This window comes from Chrysochloris asiatica, unplaced genomic scaffold (assembly GCF_000296735.1).
Source record: "Chrysochloris asiatica unplaced genomic scaffold, ChrAsi1.0 scaffold00006, whole genome shotgun sequence".
Lineage (NCBI taxonomy): Eukaryota > Metazoa > Chordata > Mammalia > Afrosoricida > Chrysochloridae > Chrysochloris > Chrysochloris asiatica.
The window spans coordinates 25537898-25556649 of record NW_006408524.1 but is presented as its reverse complement, the minus strand read 5'-3'; the positions used below and the strand labels follow the sequence as shown (position 1 = coordinate 25556649).

Genomic DNA, 18752 nt, shown 5'->3' with positions numbered 1-18752 from the left:
AGCACAACTGCTATCAATAACTCTAGAGCAGTAAGAATGGTAATATCTCACGCCTCAAACAACTTAGCTCCCTGGGAAAGCCTGAAGAGGAGGAGGAGGAAAGTAGAGTGAAGGAGCTAAACCCAACAGAGCACACACACGTGCTTGAACGAGGAACTAGGAATGAGTCATGGATCCATCCGGATGGGTCAGGTTATCTCATACCAACAAGTTCTGCTCAGTGGACAGCTGGAGACAGGGCAATGCAAGGCTCTTCACTGTCTCTAAACAGGACGATGCTTGAGTACCAGGCATGAAGACATTTGGAGTATGGTACAGAATGAAACACTCCTTGGAAATCAAACTTCTGTACCATCTCTTCCTGGGCCTTAGGACCACCAAAACTTCACGGTGCATTTTAGATGGTGACAGAAGTCAATTTTATTTCTCCTTTCTAAATTCTAGAGCCCCAGACACTCCTTGGAAACCCTATACTGGGTCCCTGTAAGTCGGAACCAACTTGACAGCAATTAACGACAATAGTAATTGCTTAGCTGATCTCCAGATGTTTCCTGGCTTCTCTTCTCTCCCCGATCAATTATATATGAAGGATTTGTTTAAAACAAAACCAAAACCCACAACAGAAAACCTATATGGAGCCCTATATACGGCACTATGTGGGTGCCCAATGACTAAGACTTGGATACCAGTTATTCCAATAAAAGTCATCTCCCTTAAATAAATTCCTATCTCAACAAGGAAAAATCTTATGTCAGATACTACTGTCACTCAGCTACTTAATTTTACTACAAGTTTAATAATGAAGTGTGTTCACTGATTGTAAAAGACTGAACTATATATAGTCCTCTAAACTAGTTTAAAGGAGCTTTGGTAGCGTTGTGGTTACAAATTGGGCTGCTAACCTCAAGGTAAGCAGTTCAAAACTTCCAGCTGTTCCGCAGGAGAAAGATGAGGCATTCTGCTCCTGTAAAGATTTGCAGCTTCGGAAACCCTGTGCAGGGTCCCTATGAGTCAGAACCAACTCCACGGTACTTAACAACAACAAACTAGATTTAGAGGTCCTCTAGTTTGTTGTGGGGGGGGGGGAGTTTGTTGTTGTTGTTTCAAAAAATGCAAAACACAGTTTAAAATCCACTCCTCAACTCAAAAAAAAGTAATTTGAAAACTGTTTGAGACAGAAGCAGCCAGCCTGGTGTCCTCTCTAGGGCTTCCCTGGCTGGTCAGTTTCCTTGGGTTTGCTTCTTGAGGAGTTGGGAAGATTGAGAAAAGGTCAGCAGGAAAGACATGGAACAGGAGTTGCTTAGGCCTGTGATATGGCTATTGTCGCTGTTGTTGTTGTTTGCCACGGAATTGGTTCTGACTTATAGTGATCCTGTACAGGGCTTCTGAGAGGGGATGGTGGGTTTGAACCACCAACCTTGCAGGCAGCAGTCCAGTGCTTATCCTACAGCACCAAACCAGGGTTCTGTGGCATGGTGTCCTCTCTCAACTCTTAGGCTATCTTGATCTACTTGCTATTTTCAGTCCGACTAGCAATTCACACACAGAAATGTTCCTGGGCCAGTTTATTCTCCACTATGGATTAGCTGGTTCTGGTTTGACCTCGTCACTACAGTCCACTTTAATTGCTAAGTGAGCCAAATTCCACTGGTAAGCTGTCTGGATGCCCATTCCTGGGTCTCCATATTCTCTAGATGATTTTATATGGATGATGTCATCATCTATCAGTCAGCTAGCATTTACTGAGTGTCTAGTATAATAGAGCAATGAACAACATCACGATAAATGCAAGAAAGATTGAAGCTGTCAAGGATTTTGTTTTACTTGGAACCATAATCAACGTCTATGGAAGCAGCAGTCAAAAAATCAAATGGCATTGGGCAAATTCGCTGCAAAAGACTGCTTTACAGTGTTCAAGAACAAAGATATCACTCTGAGGACTAAGGTGTCAGGCCATGACATTTTCAACTGCCTTGTACGCATGTGAAAGCCGGACACTAAATAAGGAAGTCGTATAATTTGAATTATGGTGTTGGTGAAGAATATTGAATATACCATGGACTTCCAGAAAAACAAATTTGTCTTGGAAGAAGTACAGTCAGACAGTTCTTAGAACTGAGAATGACGAAACTTTTTCTCATATACTTTGGGCACGTTATCAGGAAGTACCAGTCCCTGGAACATCCTGCTTGATAAAGAGAAGGTCAGCAATAGAGAGGAAGACCCTCAACAAGATGGACTGGCACAGTCGCTGCAACCATGGGCTTAAATATAACAATCGTGAGAAAGGTACAGGACTGGGCACTGTTTCATTCTGTTGAACTGAGGGATGGTATGAGTCAGAACTGATTCCATGGCACCTAAGAAGAATATTACAAGCAAAGAATAAAGCATTTGGTTTGAATCCATCACAGCACTGAGCTGCGAATGGTGAATTCAGGTGAGGGATGGGGCCTATGTGTGAGGCCTGGGTGTACGACTATCTAGCCCTGGTTGTTTGTTATTGTTAAGTGCTGTCCAGTCAGTTCCGACCCATAGAGACTGTGTATAGAGTTTTCTAGGAGTGGCTGGTGAGCTTGAACCACCAAGTTTGTGGTTCAAACTGACTTTGCAGCCCAGAGCATTAACCCACAGTGCCAAATCTAGCCCTGGAGCTCTGGTCAAATTCCTTACCTATTTCCTAATCAGTAAGATAGGAATTAATAACAGAACTTCTCTCATGTTGTTGTTGTTAGGTGCCATGGACTCATAGTGACCTTATGCATAGCAGAACAAAACACTGCCCAATCCTGGGGCAACCTCACTACTGTTGCCATGCTTGAGTCCATCGATGTCACCCCTTGGCCAATCTGTCTCATTGGGGGGGGTCTTCTTCTTTTTCTCTGACCCTCCACCTTACCAAACATGATATCCTTCTTCAGCGACTGGTCCCTCCTGACAGTATGTCCGAAGTATGAGAGACGAAGTTTGGCCATCCTGGCCTCCAAGGAGCACTCTGGCTGCACTTTGTCCAAAACAGATCTATTGGTTCTTTTGGAAGCCCATGGCACTCTCAATAGTCAACTCCAACACCATAACTCAAAAGCATCAATTCTTTACAGTCTTCCTTATTCACTGTCCAGTTTTCACATGCATAGGGGGGTTATAAAGATTAAATGAAAAGTTCACACCATGACAAATAATCAACAGTCAGGAAATATTATTATGAGGGGACTTCAAAAGTTTGTGGAAGAATTCCATTAATTCCACATCTCCACGGACTTTTTGAGGCACCCGCCTATTATTAATAGTAGTTTTCGTTAAATTGTTGTCATCACATTTGACATGATGGTTTAAAAATAATCAAGCAACAGGAGGTTTTCAATGAACTCCCATGGGCTCTGGGAGGAGGGAGCAGTAGGTGGGACTGTCTGCTTATCTGATGGACTTTTCTCCTCCGTTTCAATTGGCTCAACGTTGGTGTCATTAGTTTTCTCCTTGCAAGTACCTGTGTGACACTCTCCTCAAACAAAAGGTAAATTGCCACTCAAGCTACAAAATGGCACCTGTTTTTACTCTAACAGGAGTGATATTTCTATATTACAAACTTGAGGCCAATGAAGAGAAAACAGATGACGGGCCCACTATCTTATCTAATTGAGTGACAGGTAATAAACTTGAAAACGGTGGGGACAAAGAGGAGAGCAACCTAAGGAAACATGTTCCAACGGTCCAAAGTTAAGGAAAGTACTTAAAAAGATGGGCTTTGGGGAAAATTTCTACTTTAACACTTTTGTGCATATTTAGAAGTGTTTTGATTTGTTCAACTTCTTCTAAGCCTGTTCTTAATATTACAGGTTTAAGTATGATTTAAACTACTTTCTGCGTTTGTTTCCTTTCTTCTTGGAGATTTAAAGCACTCAAGTTAACGTAAACGTACAACTTTTAAGAAATTGGGAGTAAAGTTTTAGAAGAAAAAAACAAAACTGAAATTATGGTTGGACTTGGCAACAACTCAGAAACTTCCCATTCTGAGAAATTCCTTTATGACTCATTCAAGGTGACAGAACGCGTCCACGATCAGAAGGCAGGAGGAGAGGTTTCTATAACATTGCCCAGATGAGCTACAGGGCTGCAGTGGTTTGGAACATGCTAGAAAATGAAACTAGAGCACATCACAGGGCCCCAAGATGCTCTGAACCTCCTGTTCCTTTTTGAAAGAGTCACAACACTTGACTACAAGAAAACAAAGATTATCTGTCACACCTCAACTTTATAGTTATAGTCACAATCTCACTTGATTCCATTAATAACAATACAATGAAGTCCACTTGCTTGATGGCCTTAGGGTAACTCAGTAAAAGGGACTGATATTTTTGACTAAGAGAATATTATCAGGCAGAAAGTTGATGTACCAACTAGCCAACAGCATTTTCTCTACAGGTATAGAAATCAAGCTCTTTTCGTCTTAAACTGAATGTCTTAAGGTAATTGTGGAGTGCAGAATCAGTTAATTAACCAGCACTGCACACTTTGAGCTATGCTGACAATAAATCATGTATTTGTTCTCAAACTTCGTCTCTCATACTTTGGACATATTGTCAGGAGGGACCAGTCGCTGGAGAAGGATATCATGGAGGGTCAGAGAAAAAGAGGAAGACCCCCAGTGAGATAGATTGGACAAGTGGCAGCATCGATGGACTCAAGTGTGGCAACAGTAGTGAGGTTGGCCCAGGATTGGGCAGTGTTTCAATCTGCTGTGCATAAGGTCACTATGGGTCGGTACCGACTCGATGGCACCTAACAACAACAACAATGACAGAGCAGATTCTATTGGTAAAAACAAAAGGCAAAGAGTCTTCAAATATAGTAATAATGAAGTATCCTTCCATGTTACTTGAGATCATCTAACTTTGTCAGTATTTATGTCATCAATGCAAAATGTTACACTATCAGAGGTTCTACAAAAATGCTGGACGCACTCACCTATAAATCAGTGGGTGATAATGTTGGCTAAAGCTATAATCTGTTGCTCCCAAGCAAGATGATCAACTATTTAAGTATATGAATGTGTATTAAACTTCAATAATGCTTTAATAAGATACATTCATAACATACTATTTGTCTCTCTGTAATTTGGAATTCTTAGGATTTTACTGACATACCAGGCCATTGTAACAGATATTTTTATGTTTATATTAATCCCGTTCCTTCAACTTCTAGTGATGTTGTGTTTTCTATGATTTGACCATATTTTTAATCCTTATTGCCTTTGGTTTTTTTTACCATTTCTACCAAACTTTTCAACATTCTTGGAGCTATTGAACTATGAGAAGTAAAAGTGATTTCTACTAGGTTGGTGTCTATAATTCTATTCAACAACTGAAGTACAAACAATTGATTTATCTGAAATTTAGAAGTACTTCACTTGATTGAAAATTTTTACAGTACTTCATTCAGTCAGTCTCATTGAAAAGTTCAAATTTTAAAACTACAGGTATTTTCGGGGTTATGTTCCTATAGTGGTGAACTGCAGTCTAGATCTACAAGATAATAATCCAGTTCGATTTTCCAACACAATCCTGGATGGTTCCAGGTTCTGTAACATGATCAGAAATAGATTAGACTGGGAAAAAACAAACAAAAACCACACAACTAGGAAAAGTAGATGTGATAAGATATATGAGAGCTTTGACTACAAACATTTTAGAAACAATTGATTGAAGTACAAGTGTACTCTTTGTGACCAGGGTACAGTCCAGTGTTTGTGCACTGACAGCAACAAAACACAAAACCCTAAGTATGGATGATGATACCCCCAGAGAGCTGAAAAGTGATTTCTATACTCCTACGATACTTTAAACAATGATCTGTAATTAAAATAGCACACGGTAAAAACAATCCATCCGAGATCAGATACCACGTTCACAACAATTGCAGGGCCAAACACCATTTGTTTTTCATGAAAGAAAATGTTCTATGCAGAAAAGATGCTAAAACAGAATGCAGTGTGAGCTGTGGTTAAATGTAGATCCCAAAGCAATGAAAGTAATTTGTATCATCCTGACTTCTTTGAATAAATTCAGATGACAGCCCTATTTCATTTCTTCATTCAGTTTGGAGACCAGATGGCATTAGAATCATTTACTTCACCTTGTTGTGCTTAATTACTACAATCAACACACTATTTTCCAAATTAATCATAACAAAGTAATTTCATTAGTAACACAGCAGGCTGTTGAATTATTAGCATCATAACAGTTTGCAAACAATTAAACTTTATTTGAACCTTAAAAATTTGCAGAGTGGAACATTATTGTAAGATCTAATGGCAATAGAGTACAAATTCAGTACAGAGCAAATAATCAAGCAAAATGCTATATAAAATATGACTTACAATCACCTTTGAAAAAAATGAGCTCTCTAACTGTTCATAGAAAAACAAATAAAAGCTAGGCAAACATAATGAGAACATAGCAATTAGCATATTTTCTAACAAGCCGTGTTGTTTAAATTCACATTAATGCTATTATTATGATCTTGACGAGTGTGTGATATATTGTCAAGGGTGTAAAGGAAACTTTCTCCCTGGGAGTATATAAATGATTTCATCCAATGACTATAAAAGTAGTCGTAAACTCAAAGTCCTGATTATTTTTCCTATCACTCCGATTTTCAATCTTTTGCCTCCTTTCTTAGACGTGCCTCTCCCCTTGATATTCAACTTAAAAAGAACAAAGGCAGGGAGCGCTGGACAGATGTAACACTTCAGTTCTATACTGTCACTCTCCACAGAAGGACTATCTGGATCTGAATTGTTGGTCATCAGTTGGCAAAGGACTCCCTCTCCTGGATTAATTGTAAAAAGAGGCAGGGATCTTCTAACCGTTTTATGTTCTGTGTGAGTTAGTGCCTGTGTGGGGGAGGGGTTTCCAAATGGGTAGGAATGCAATGCAAAGCTGCTGCCATCTACCGGCCTAGTAATGAAAACTCCACTTGAACCAAAAGCACAAACCTGTATAGTAGAAAGCACTACAGTTGTCATGGAACAATGGCTTTTGCTTTTCAATTACCCTGAACACCAGTCTCCAAAGTTCATTTCTGGTTTAGCAAAATTTTGGTACATTGTTTCAATCTACCTCAATGGCATTCCTACAGGGTTTTCCCAGGATCCGCTGGTGGGCTTCAACCACCAATCTTGTGTTTAGCAGTCCAGTACTAATCCTACAGCACCACACCAGGAGTCCATAACAAAGATGTTGTTGTTGTTGTTAAGTGCCACAGACTCAGTTCCGACTCCCAACAACCCTGTATGGGGGTTTCCAAGGAATGGCTGCTGACCTTGTGGTTAGCAGTCCAGTGCTGACCCTCCAGTGCCACACCAGGAGTCCTCAACAAACATGGTTGGTTGGTTATGTGTGGTGAAGTCGATTCTGACTCACAGCAACCCCATATAGGGTTTCCAAGGCTGTAAATCTTTATGGGAGCAGAAAGCCTCATCTTTCTCCTGTGGAACTACGGTAGTTTTGAAGTGCTGACCTTGCGGTTAGCAGCCCAACTCGTAACCACTATGCTACCAGAGCTCCTTCAACAAAGGTAGTAGTTATTAATGACTCAATATTAGGTGATTATATCCAATCCAAATACTTATTCAATCGGCAATGCATTTTGATATCTATTAAGGCCATTAACAGTACCTCGTAAGCATTTAAAACTCCTTTGGTTTGCAAACATACCTGAAAAGCTAATAACGTACCGCCACAATTCTTGCTCAAGCATCCCATGTGGCAGGTGGCTCAGGTGCCAGTGTGCCACTCAGTGTTGGCACATGTCCCATTGCTACCACTACCATCACGCACTGTCTCCAAGCCTTTTCCCCCTCAGCTTCTGTGAGAGCTGAGGACCCATCAAAGTGCAAGTTCTGCCTCCTTGGAGGGCCTTTCATAGCCCAGCAAAGATAAAGCTCCATATGAAAGTGTGTGGTTAGGCCTCTTTATGTGGGAATACATGGAGATTCTTCACACCATCATATTAGTGGCAGAAGGGCGATTCTTATTCAAACTTAAAACAAAACTGGACCAAACTGGCAGCAAGCCCGTCATATACTTCGGACATTATTAATAGAGTGCCATATAGACCATGGCTCTAGTTGGTTCATATGTTGAAGATAACATCACATTACCATACATAGGTCTAATATTATTTTTTTCTTTCTTGTGACTATAGTTAGCATGAAGTAAATTTGCCATCAGTAAAAATTCTTTCAGGATGCACATATTCCTACTGTATGAAAAATAAACACTAAAGATTAATCATTTATAAAGCTTGAACAAAGCCACATTCTTTAGATAATATCTATCAAAACCTTGCCTGATATATTCAATTAATATTTCGATGAAATTATATATTACATTCTAAAAAAGAGTTCATTTCCAATAATGGAAGAAAAATTAGGATCCATCCTAAAAGCAGTAATAACTATGAAGTATATCTAAAACTGTGCTGAATTCTTCACACAAATCAGATGGGTAAATAAAAACTACCATTCTTTCTTTGCAAAAAAGCAACAGGTCTAACTTTACCGCTTGCATCTAATTTACATTAATATCCTTCATTAAATTTCACATCAGCGGAATATTCTAATAAATGATAACATAAAATAACAGTTGAAGACAAATAATGTTAAAACAAAACAAAGAAAGGTTATGAGCTGTCACTCCTGTTTTCAGGATGCTTCTAAATCCAAAGTATTTGCCGACTAGCCCAGGAATCTTCCTTCTCTGCAGGTAGAAACGGGAAGCTGCATTTTAATTTTTTTCTTCAGTCTAAATGTTGGTTTTTCCTGCCTAGAAAAAAAATTACATTTTTAACCAAGGATAGATGAATGTTTACTCAACATTTTGTCAATTCAGCTCCTCAAAAAGACGATAAAAATAGTATTGGGGAAAACAGCTGGCTACCACCACTGGAACTTGCTCTAAATAACCTATTCATTTCCAAAGTAAATTGCCTAAAATTATTTTTTAAAATCAAACCAGATAAAGCAAACAACAACAATAAAATGGCAGCGGAGGCACAATCTCTATGTTAACAGAAAACTGTAAGGTAAAGAAAGACTCAGAAGGCAAAGAACAAGAGAACATATGAGCTATTACAGAATATTGGATTAAAATGTACTTACCCAGAAGTCTCAAATCTCATACATCTCCATTATGTAGGCTTTAGGCACCAAGCCAATGGCTCCCTTCATTTCTCCTACCCACCAGCCATATCTATTGTATTCCTAATTGAAAACAATATACAATATTAACCTTTAGACTGGTGTAAGTACAATGTGGTTTGTATGCAACTTCTTTTAGAATTGTTATTCCTTTTATAAAGTTACAAGAGCTTGAATAGAAAATGGAAACATTTTAATCTTTTGTTGTTGTTGTTGTTGTTGCTATTTCTGAACACTTTAAAAATGCTGTTAGGCAAAGATTGAAATTAAGGAGTAAGACAAAGCCTGTTTATTACCTGGTGTACCATACAGAAACAGTCACTTATGATAGAACCTAGAAAATAAAACCATTTAAGTAATAGGCTGCCTAGGCCCCTTTCCCGCCTCTTCCCACACAGCTTAGGAGACACCTTGTATGCACAAGCATCAGCGAGAAGCCACAAGGTTAAAGTGAGAATCCTTAGGACACTGTAGTTACCTTCAAGAAGCTTACAATCCAACAAGGATAACATTTTTTTACTCACAATAAATTATCTAATTCTTAATTAAACTCATTGCCTAAAATTATTTGAAGTGTATACGTTTCCTCTTTCATTCAGAACTCAAATATCGTGCATTTTTTTAAGCAGATAAATTAGAGAGTAAGGAAATACTAATAACCCACAAAAATTGCTTTACAAAATAATTCACAAAAAGACTCCTTTCAGAAAGCTTCTTTTCTAAGACATTTGCTGGTCCTTTAATTTAGAAAGGTGTGGGGAGAAGGAATTTAAAGGTGGTGATAGATTTATCCTTACAATAGAAGATCAAAAGAAATAACAGTATCTCAAGTTAGAAAGGCAAAATATTAATCCAGCTGTTTTTTAACAAAGTGATAGATGAGTCACTTTTGCACTGACTTTGCCATGAGATAAACCTGGGTTTCCTTTCCCCTCACTTTTCCTCCACTGACAGACACACTACTGCTTTAGGCACGTGAACACTTTATAACCGGCCTCATGTGTCTGCCAGATTGACTAATGTATTTGTAGCTCAAATTTATTTATGTTTAGTGAGATACAAACAAAGTAAAATGAATTACAAGTTTCAAGAATATCATCTTCCAAAAGCAATACTCCTGTGAAAGCATTGTAGGACCCAAATTTAATTTTTCACATAAGATACATTTTTTAAATTTATCCCCAAAGTAATTCCAAAGGTTGTGATTTTCCAACAGCCGAGTCATAGATAAATGTGCATAAGCATATTGAGTTATATGTGGGACAGGGTGCTAATGCTAGCAGAGGCATAACATTTGTATTGATTAGCATGCTCTTGACCATCAGAGAGACAAATTACATAATTCTTCAATACAGTATAGCAATTTTAACATATGTATTGATACACGGCCTATCAATGGAGAAATTATAGAATAAAATCCTAACAGTAGGCACCATGAGAATTAGTCTCTCTGGAAGCGCCAGGTGACGAGATAGGGAAAGAAAGGACAAATATTCTTATTCTAATGAGGGGACACTGTGAGCTTGGATTTGTCAGGTAGTATGCTCAAGATTTGGAGTCCTGGGGTGGCGCTGTGGGCTAATGAGTCAGACTGCAAAGTCGTTTGAACTGCAAGGTCGGTGGTTCAAGCTCACCAGCTGCTCCTTGGAAACCCTATATAGGGTCGTTATGGGTTAGAATCAACTCAACGGCACTTAACAACAACAATGCTTAATATTATAAGTTTAAAAGTTCACCTATAGTGTGAATTTAGTGGATAACACCATGTAAGCAACAATACTCTGATGTTCAGAACTCAATGAAGATGACTATTATCTATGTGCAACATAGCTATCAGAAGAAAATACCAACTTAGTGAAAGCTATGATTGACAATTATTATATCCTTATAGGGACCTAATAAAACTGGTCCTTTCCATTTTTAAGACAGTGAATATAATGACAGCCCAATGCTTAATAGTAAATGTACTTAACCTCCCAGAAACTAGAGACCTACACTGTAAGACTTCAGAATGGAAAGCTATTTATTCTATCTAAATGTGAAGGCCCTTACCCCAATGCCAATCTAAAATGTCTTTAATTATTTGGAAAGAGTAAAAGAACTAGACCCCCAAATGGTAGATGCAGACAACATTCTGAGAGGATATAATATGACCAAAACCTTCTTCTGGAAATCTGTCCTCAATCTGGGTTTCAAAGATTTGATTCAAATCATAAACGAGGAAGTCCATATTACTCTATAACATTCTACTTCTGTTATAATTTGCATTGTCAGCTAAAGGCATAATGTTGCTCTCCAAAACTTCACTCATATCTAAATTTAAGAAAACAGATTTTCCTTTAACAAAGGACCAATGATCTACTTCATAGTTGAGAGAATTCTGTACTATGGCAGACTGGTAATAGTCATTAGACAGAGCCCACAGTAGTAAGCCGCAGGGTGGAGCTATTCAGCTGTATATAAATCCCTTAAAAGTAACATTATATTTTTAAAAATTTAGTCTAAAATCATTATAAGTGCTTTAATTAATTAATTTAAAATAATTGAAAAACATGTGAAATATACACCTCATAAAAGTACTCTAAATATCACAGATTTAAAACAAAAAAGGGTAAACCTAAAAGCCAGAGTGTTCATTACTTCATATCCATAAATAATTCCATATAATACTCCTGTGTGGAATGAAGAGATAAGATAAAAGACAGTGAGGTAAAAATCTAGTAGGCAAATTTATGGATTTACACTGTAGCCATTAAAGTGCACCAACAAGACTGCAAACAAACACAGGAGCTTTTACTTTCATCATTACCGTCCGCTGTACGAGCCTCCTGAGCAACATGAATCCCAATTAAACCATTTGCAGCCTATAAATGGGAATGAAAATGCTTCTTGGAGTACGGAATCCTAAACTTCCGCCTGAAGATCCCACATCATACACAGTTTCCTTCTGAAGACGAAAATTTGCCTTTCTTCTTTGCCCATCCATCCCCCAGAACAAATGTGATTATGAATGATGTATTACTTACTGTGGAAAATAATGCAATCGATACAGTGTTGCCTTGCAGTTCAACATACTGATTCTAGTATTGTTCTATAAAGTCACAGGTGGTTTATTAAAAAAAAAAAAAAAAAGAAAATCCTCAAACCATATATTGCAAATAACCAAAATATACAGTGACAAAACCATACCAGTTTGCCATCTAAATCTTTTAAAGGTCAGGAAGCATCATGTCATCTTTGAAGTACATGAGATCTCAGGTACAAGGTCTGCCATCTGGTACCCTTCACTCTATTCGGCTCTTAACATCAACTGAAATGCTAACACAAGCAAGTGACAGTGCTTTAGGAGGACTGATAAAATAATGAAGAGTCCTTTAATCTACAGGAAACCATTCTAGTCAATTTATAAGAAATATTGCATCCCTTTGTAGGACATGTAATTATTTTCTATTAATCATGTGCTATAAAGCTACATTATGCGGTTATTCTGTTATCACTAGAAAGAGGCCTGCAGTCAGCCTCTGACAGTGTTAGGTAATTACTAACACAAAGCTTCTTTCTCCTCCTGTAGTAATGCTATCAAGATTCAGAGGTTTAGTGATGCTTATTGTGTAAAAATAGTACTCAAAAGAAATTCAATATCTGCAAAATGGATGGCTTCAAGGCACAAATGTAATGTGGCAGTCAGAGAAGCAAGAGAGCCAAACTTGGCCAATAATCCGAGAAAATAATCATAAGGCAGCACTGGATGCTTGTAATCTAACTACAGTGTTTTCAGAGTCCATATCATTAAAATACTTTCTACTTGCTGTGTTTGGTAGATAAAGCATTAACATTTATTGAGCAGCAAATTAGAGTGCCCACATCATTTTTAAATTGTGCAATAAGGCAGGAAGAAAAGACTAGTTTTGATCAAATGAAATAGAGACCTGTCCAACACAATAGTAAACATATGTCGTCCACGTTTACTCATTAACTAAATCTTCTCCATTGGTATATTATTTTACACTTAAATAAGGCCCAACATTTACTTAAATCCTTTCAGCACCATGATTCTCATTCCTCAAGTATGTTAATCCACTTTCTGCTAAACATATGGCAAAAGGCTGTTGCCTTAAAGGAAACTTGAAATATCACTAAGGGTTTATTTTAAACTACCCAGTTAGTTACCACTGTTTGAAAGCAACAGGTGTTAGAAAGGTTAAAAGACTATGTGTCCTTTACCCAAACACATCTGTGCTTGAAAACATGCAAGTCTTTTGGAGAAATGAAGGTAATTTTATGCACAAATCATAAAATACACTGAGTTTAAGAATCAGTGGGTCTTCACCATTGTTTTTCAACTATTCAGGGTGGTATTTTCAATTTTTGCAAATTGTTCATAAGTAGCATGAAACCTCAGTAACTATGAAAAATTCATAAATATTTTCAAGGTGATGATGCCAGTCTCTTCTTTGTTATCTTCAATGAGAAACTTTTGGAATCTTCTTATTTCTCATAAATCCATTCTTCCATATGGTTCTCTTAAAATGCACAACAGGAACCTGATGGTGTTATTATCGACACATTAACTGCTTCAATCTTCATTTCCTAATCTGCTAAATGAAGAGATTGGCACTAACAGTCTTGAAGGCCCTGCATGTCTGAATACTACCATTCATGAATCTGCGTGAAGACACCAAGCTTCTTAGAGGCTTATGGAAACCAACCTCATTACTTTATAATTTACCGTGCAGGTGTGACTTTGATTCACTCTGATTCAAAGCATCACTGTTCTTTCTACATGCTCTGTACACTCCATTGTTAAAGCATGAGAGACAAAGCAAGAAAGCTGATATTACTAATTTAACTCTTGAAGCCAAATTTTAGTTTATATTCCAGGGTCAAAATATATTTAATTCAAGTTTTGAGAGTTACCACCTACAAGACTTTGCAGCAAAAACTAACATTTAGAATGATGATTTGTAAATACTGTTAGAAAGATCAAAGTATGCTCACTACAAAAGGCCTCAGTACTCCGTGTATGGTACTGACCAATCCACTCCTCTCTATTCCAATGGTTGTCACTCTACTTGAGACCTCCATCACCTCATTCGGTCTTTGCAGAAGCTGTCTATGCTGACTGACACGGCTGCTGAAGAAGCATACCCCACTGCAGTAAGTACAAATCCTCCTACTCACACATCTTATTTCACGGCTCTGGTCCTCATTGTCCGACTTTCCACAACACACACATTCCGACCTCTGAACATGATGTTCCCTCCCCAAAGAATGTCTCCTCTCCCTCACCCACATCTTACCCAAAGACTAAGCCCTGACTCAAGTTACTCAATTGTCACGGATGCTTCTCAGCCCTAGCACAGTTCTACTGATCACTCTCTATTTCCACACTTTAAGGCACTTATTCCTTAGTGGGGTTTATGCACATTAGCTTTGTTCTTTCAAGTAAAATAAAAGTGCAAGCTTATTGAGGTTAAGGAGCTGTCTTACACATCGTTGGTATGCCTCATACTACAGGATAAGTCAAAGGTGTTCAATAAATATATGCTCTATCTTCCTTTTGGATAATGCATCAGTTGAATATCCTAAATATTTTCTTACAATTTCCAAAAGGACTGTCTTTTGCTTTGTGTGTGGTATTTGGCATACTTGGGGAATTTGAGTAATGGCTACACCAATCTTTGATCTGAGTATATGGCACACATGCAAGTTTAGCTGCACAATCTGAAGCACATTGTTCCTACTCCTATTTTCCGATGCACTTCATGGGATGCCTTCTCTAAAGGGTTTATATTCCATCATCCATCCTCTGTAGGACTAAGGGCAAATAATCCAAGCTCTTGGAAGAAATGAGCTCAGTTGAATCTGAACTTAAGTATCAGTAAGCACTGACTCCCCTGTAAGGGTAGAGACTGGTGAGTACAAGGGATAACTTGAAGATCCTTCTTATCCTGAATGGTTATTTTCTCAGAAGATCCAGGATTCCACCCAGCTCTGTTGCTAATTAGGTATGCAAGCGTGGACAATCTTCAAATTCTTTAGGGACGATTTTTTCCTTCCATTGTTTATATTGAGACTCCATAATAATCCAGTTACACAGATCCATATCAATTATTATAAGGCAATAATTGTAAGTATTAACATTTGGACCCTCACAGATTGAATTTTGTAAAATCCATTGTTGTATTTACTTTGTTGAGGCCATCACTTGCCACTGCTGTACCTGTCAAACGTTGTTGTTGAGGCCAAAAAATAAATGCAGATTATAGAAATTCAAGTGAGGATTTTTTTAGTAACCTGCGCTGGACAAAGCCAAGGTCTCTCTTTAATGATTATAAGGAATTGCTAGCTGCCTGTCTCTCCCTTTTTCTGCTTGGCTGCCACGAAGCTAGTAGCTAGATTTGAAGCTCAACTGTGGAAACTCTATTGTTCTCAAAGGTCTCCTATAGGGATAGTCCTTTTTCCTCTGGACTTATACTTATGTTTTCCAATTATGTTGTTGTTGTTGTTGTGTGCCGTCGAGTCGGTTCCGACCCATAGCGACCCTGTACAGGGTTTCCGAGGGTGTAAATCCTTACGGGAGTAGAAAGCCTCATCTTTCTCCCGCGGAGCAGCTGGTAGTTTCGAACCGCTGACCTTTAGGTTCGCAGCCCGATTCGTAACCACTATGCTACCAGAGCTACCAATTATATCGAACTTAAATTTCTTTATCTATAAAGTATTCTATATGATTTCCTTCCATTAATGCTATAATTCCATCATCCTAAGATCCTTTGAGAAGTTCAAGATTATTTCCTATTTTTAACTTTATTTTGGTAAATACACATTGTTCTGTCATACTACTGGCACTGACTGGCAATACCAAGATACTTAAGACCCAGTATCTCTCTCAAGGAGGAGGAGTTCAGGGGCTAGGGAAAGAAAGAGACAAGGAAGCAGATAATCACAATGTTGTGTGTTAGGTGACAGAGAAGCAATTTGTAAAAGGAGTTAGAAAAGCAACCCACTCTACAGAGAGGTTTGGGAGGCTTTACATAGAACCTGACAGCTGAGCTGAGACTCCAGATGGAATGATAAAAGTAAATTCAAGAGGCAGGAAGTAATAAATAGCACAGAGAAAGGTCTGGTGGGGGTGGTGTGCCGTGGAATCGGTTCCGATTCATAGTGACCCTGTACAGGCTTTTCCAAAGCTGTAAATCTTTACGAGAGCAGAAAGTCTCATCTTTCTCCCACGGAACAGCTAGTAGTTTTGAACTGCTGACCTTGAGGTTAGTAGCCTGACTTGTAATCACGATGTTACCAGAGTTCCTTTAACTATTTGCTGAATGAATAAACCTCGTCTATATTTGAAGTCCTGGTCTGGTGCTACAGGATAAGCTCTGGACTACTAACCACAAGGTCGGTGGTTCAAACTCACCAGTCATTCCTTAGAAATCCTATACGGGTCATTATGAGTCAGAACTGACCCAATGGTACTTAAAAACGTATTTGAAGTTCAAGTTCTTTTTTATTTTTTTCTTCTTATGACCCTTTTCCTAACTAGAAGCCCTGGTGACACTGTGATTAAGCACTCACCTGTTAACCAAAAGGTCAGTGAATCAAACCCACCAACTGCTCCATGGGAGAAAGACATGGGAGTCGGCTTCCATAAAGGTTACAGCCTTCGAAACCCTATGTGTCACTTTTACTCTCTTCTAGAGGCCTGATGGACTCCTGGTGTGGCGCTGTAGGACCAGCACTAGATGGCAAACCACAAGGTCAGCAGTTCAAATCCACCAGCACTCCTCGGAAACCCTACGTAGGATTGCTATGAGTAGGAACGGACTTGAAGACACTTAACAACAACAACAACAACAACAACAACGGAGGGATGACAGAAGCTAGAATCCACTTGATGGCAACATGCTTTCCCTAATTAACTCTGGGAGTTAGATGAATATAAGCCCATAAAGTGCCTAGAACAGGGCATTACAGGGGCTTAATAAATCACCCGTGCTTCTCTCTTCTCACTACCTGGTGTGACAAAATACCAGGGTAAAAAAAAAAAAAGAATACTTTGGAATCCACAATAAGGCACTATGATTCTTATGACTTGACGGTTCTCTACCCCGTTCTTCAAAAGGAAACGTACTCTTCCAAAGGGAACATGCTTTAGAGAAACAGTACATTTTCCATGTCTTCAAATTGTACTGATTCAACTGTTTTTGTTTTTAATAGTCAAGCATTCAATGATGAGCATCTATAATTTACTTGTAATTTATTAAACAATTACTTTAACATTTTCTTAATCAGTAGTGTGTCTGTCTCTGTGCACTCATGCCTAATGCTCTCCCTGAAATCCCTAGCTCTTTGCTGCATATTTCTAGCAGACGAGGAGGGAGGCCTCTCAAGAGTGAAAGCATACTGCGCAGGCTGCGGAAGTGGCTGACTACATTTTAAGAGAGGAGAGCATAAGAGACTCAAGGATCATTCAATTTGTGTAGGTGGTTTTGTTTTGCTTCTGGCCAATCCTTGATCACTCCACACCAGCCCTGCAGTTTAGCTTCTGCCTACTTCACTTGCCTCTCGGAGGACTCTACTCTCCAAGTTGTCCTCTGCTTCTCAAGTAAGGGTGGGGACAGACCCTCCCAGCCTGTCATCTGTAAGCACCTTCCCTGTTTACTGTCAACATTTTTCCTGCTATGTTTCTTCCGCTTTATGTTAGAGAAAACAAGGATGTAGGTGAGCCTGATGCTCACTAATAGATAACAAGAGTCCCAGAAATGGAACCAGGACATCTTTAGAGGTGGTGCTGCATCTATAAAGTACATGTCACGACTAGGAAAAGGGAGGCAGGGGCAAGCGATACTAAGTGGTAGGTCTGCCTGGTTAATCCTTCCAACACCCCAGTGCTGACAGCAAAGAAGCTCTATGCCACCAAACTGAAACAAATACAATCACAAGTACACATCCTCCTCTTTCTTTCAAAAAGCCTACAAATAACAGTGACACTCGGGGCACTAGCTTGGTGATAACAATTTGCGGCCTATATTGGGATGTTCTAGCTACTCCTATTGTTGTCACGCTATTTGTGGCATGTAGGGTCAGATGGTCACAACTGAAAAACTAAGACAGCCACAACATAGCTCTGCATTTCCCCTCTGCCAGTAGGGCTCAGTAGAATTACACATTATATTTTTTCTGGTAGGTCAGAAGACCAAAAAAGCCCCAGTCACTGTATCCACAACATTCTCACAATGAGAAGCAAATGGTCAGTAATAGTCACAATTCACCAAACAATGGGAAAATTTACAGATCAAAAGGGAGGCATTTTATATCAACCAATGCACACTTAAAAATGACCTTTGTAGATTTATGAACACCACCTCATCCTAAACTTCCAACTCAATAATATTTCTTCCTTAATAACCATAATTAACAAAATTTAAAAAAATCTGCCAAGTCACATATGCCCTAAATTGGATGACAGTTTAGGATCCTTGATTCCTGTCTTATTTTTCTATAAAGACCACACAAAGTAACATGGCTCTTTCCTGCTGAAGCACAGCTCTCT

At 38.7% G+C, this 18752-nt stretch overlaps 1 protein-coding gene across 1 annotated transcript in view; it reads right to left on the bottom strand.

Annotated features, from left to right (window-relative positions):
- Positions 1-8471: 8471 nt before the first annotated feature.
- The window catches only part of SKAP2 (src kinase associated phosphoprotein 2), a 221691-nt gene continuing 211410 nt past the window's right edge, over positions 8472-18752 (bottom strand). The window contains exons 12-13 of the mRNA XM_006832196.1: positions 9161-9262; positions 8472-8759 (exon numbers count right to left, since the gene is read on the bottom strand). Coding sequence (XP_006832259.1) covers positions 9170-9262 — 93 coding nt within the window. The 3' untranslated portion in view covers positions 8472-8759; positions 9161-9169. The remainder of the gene's footprint in view (positions 8760-9160; positions 9263-18752) is intronic.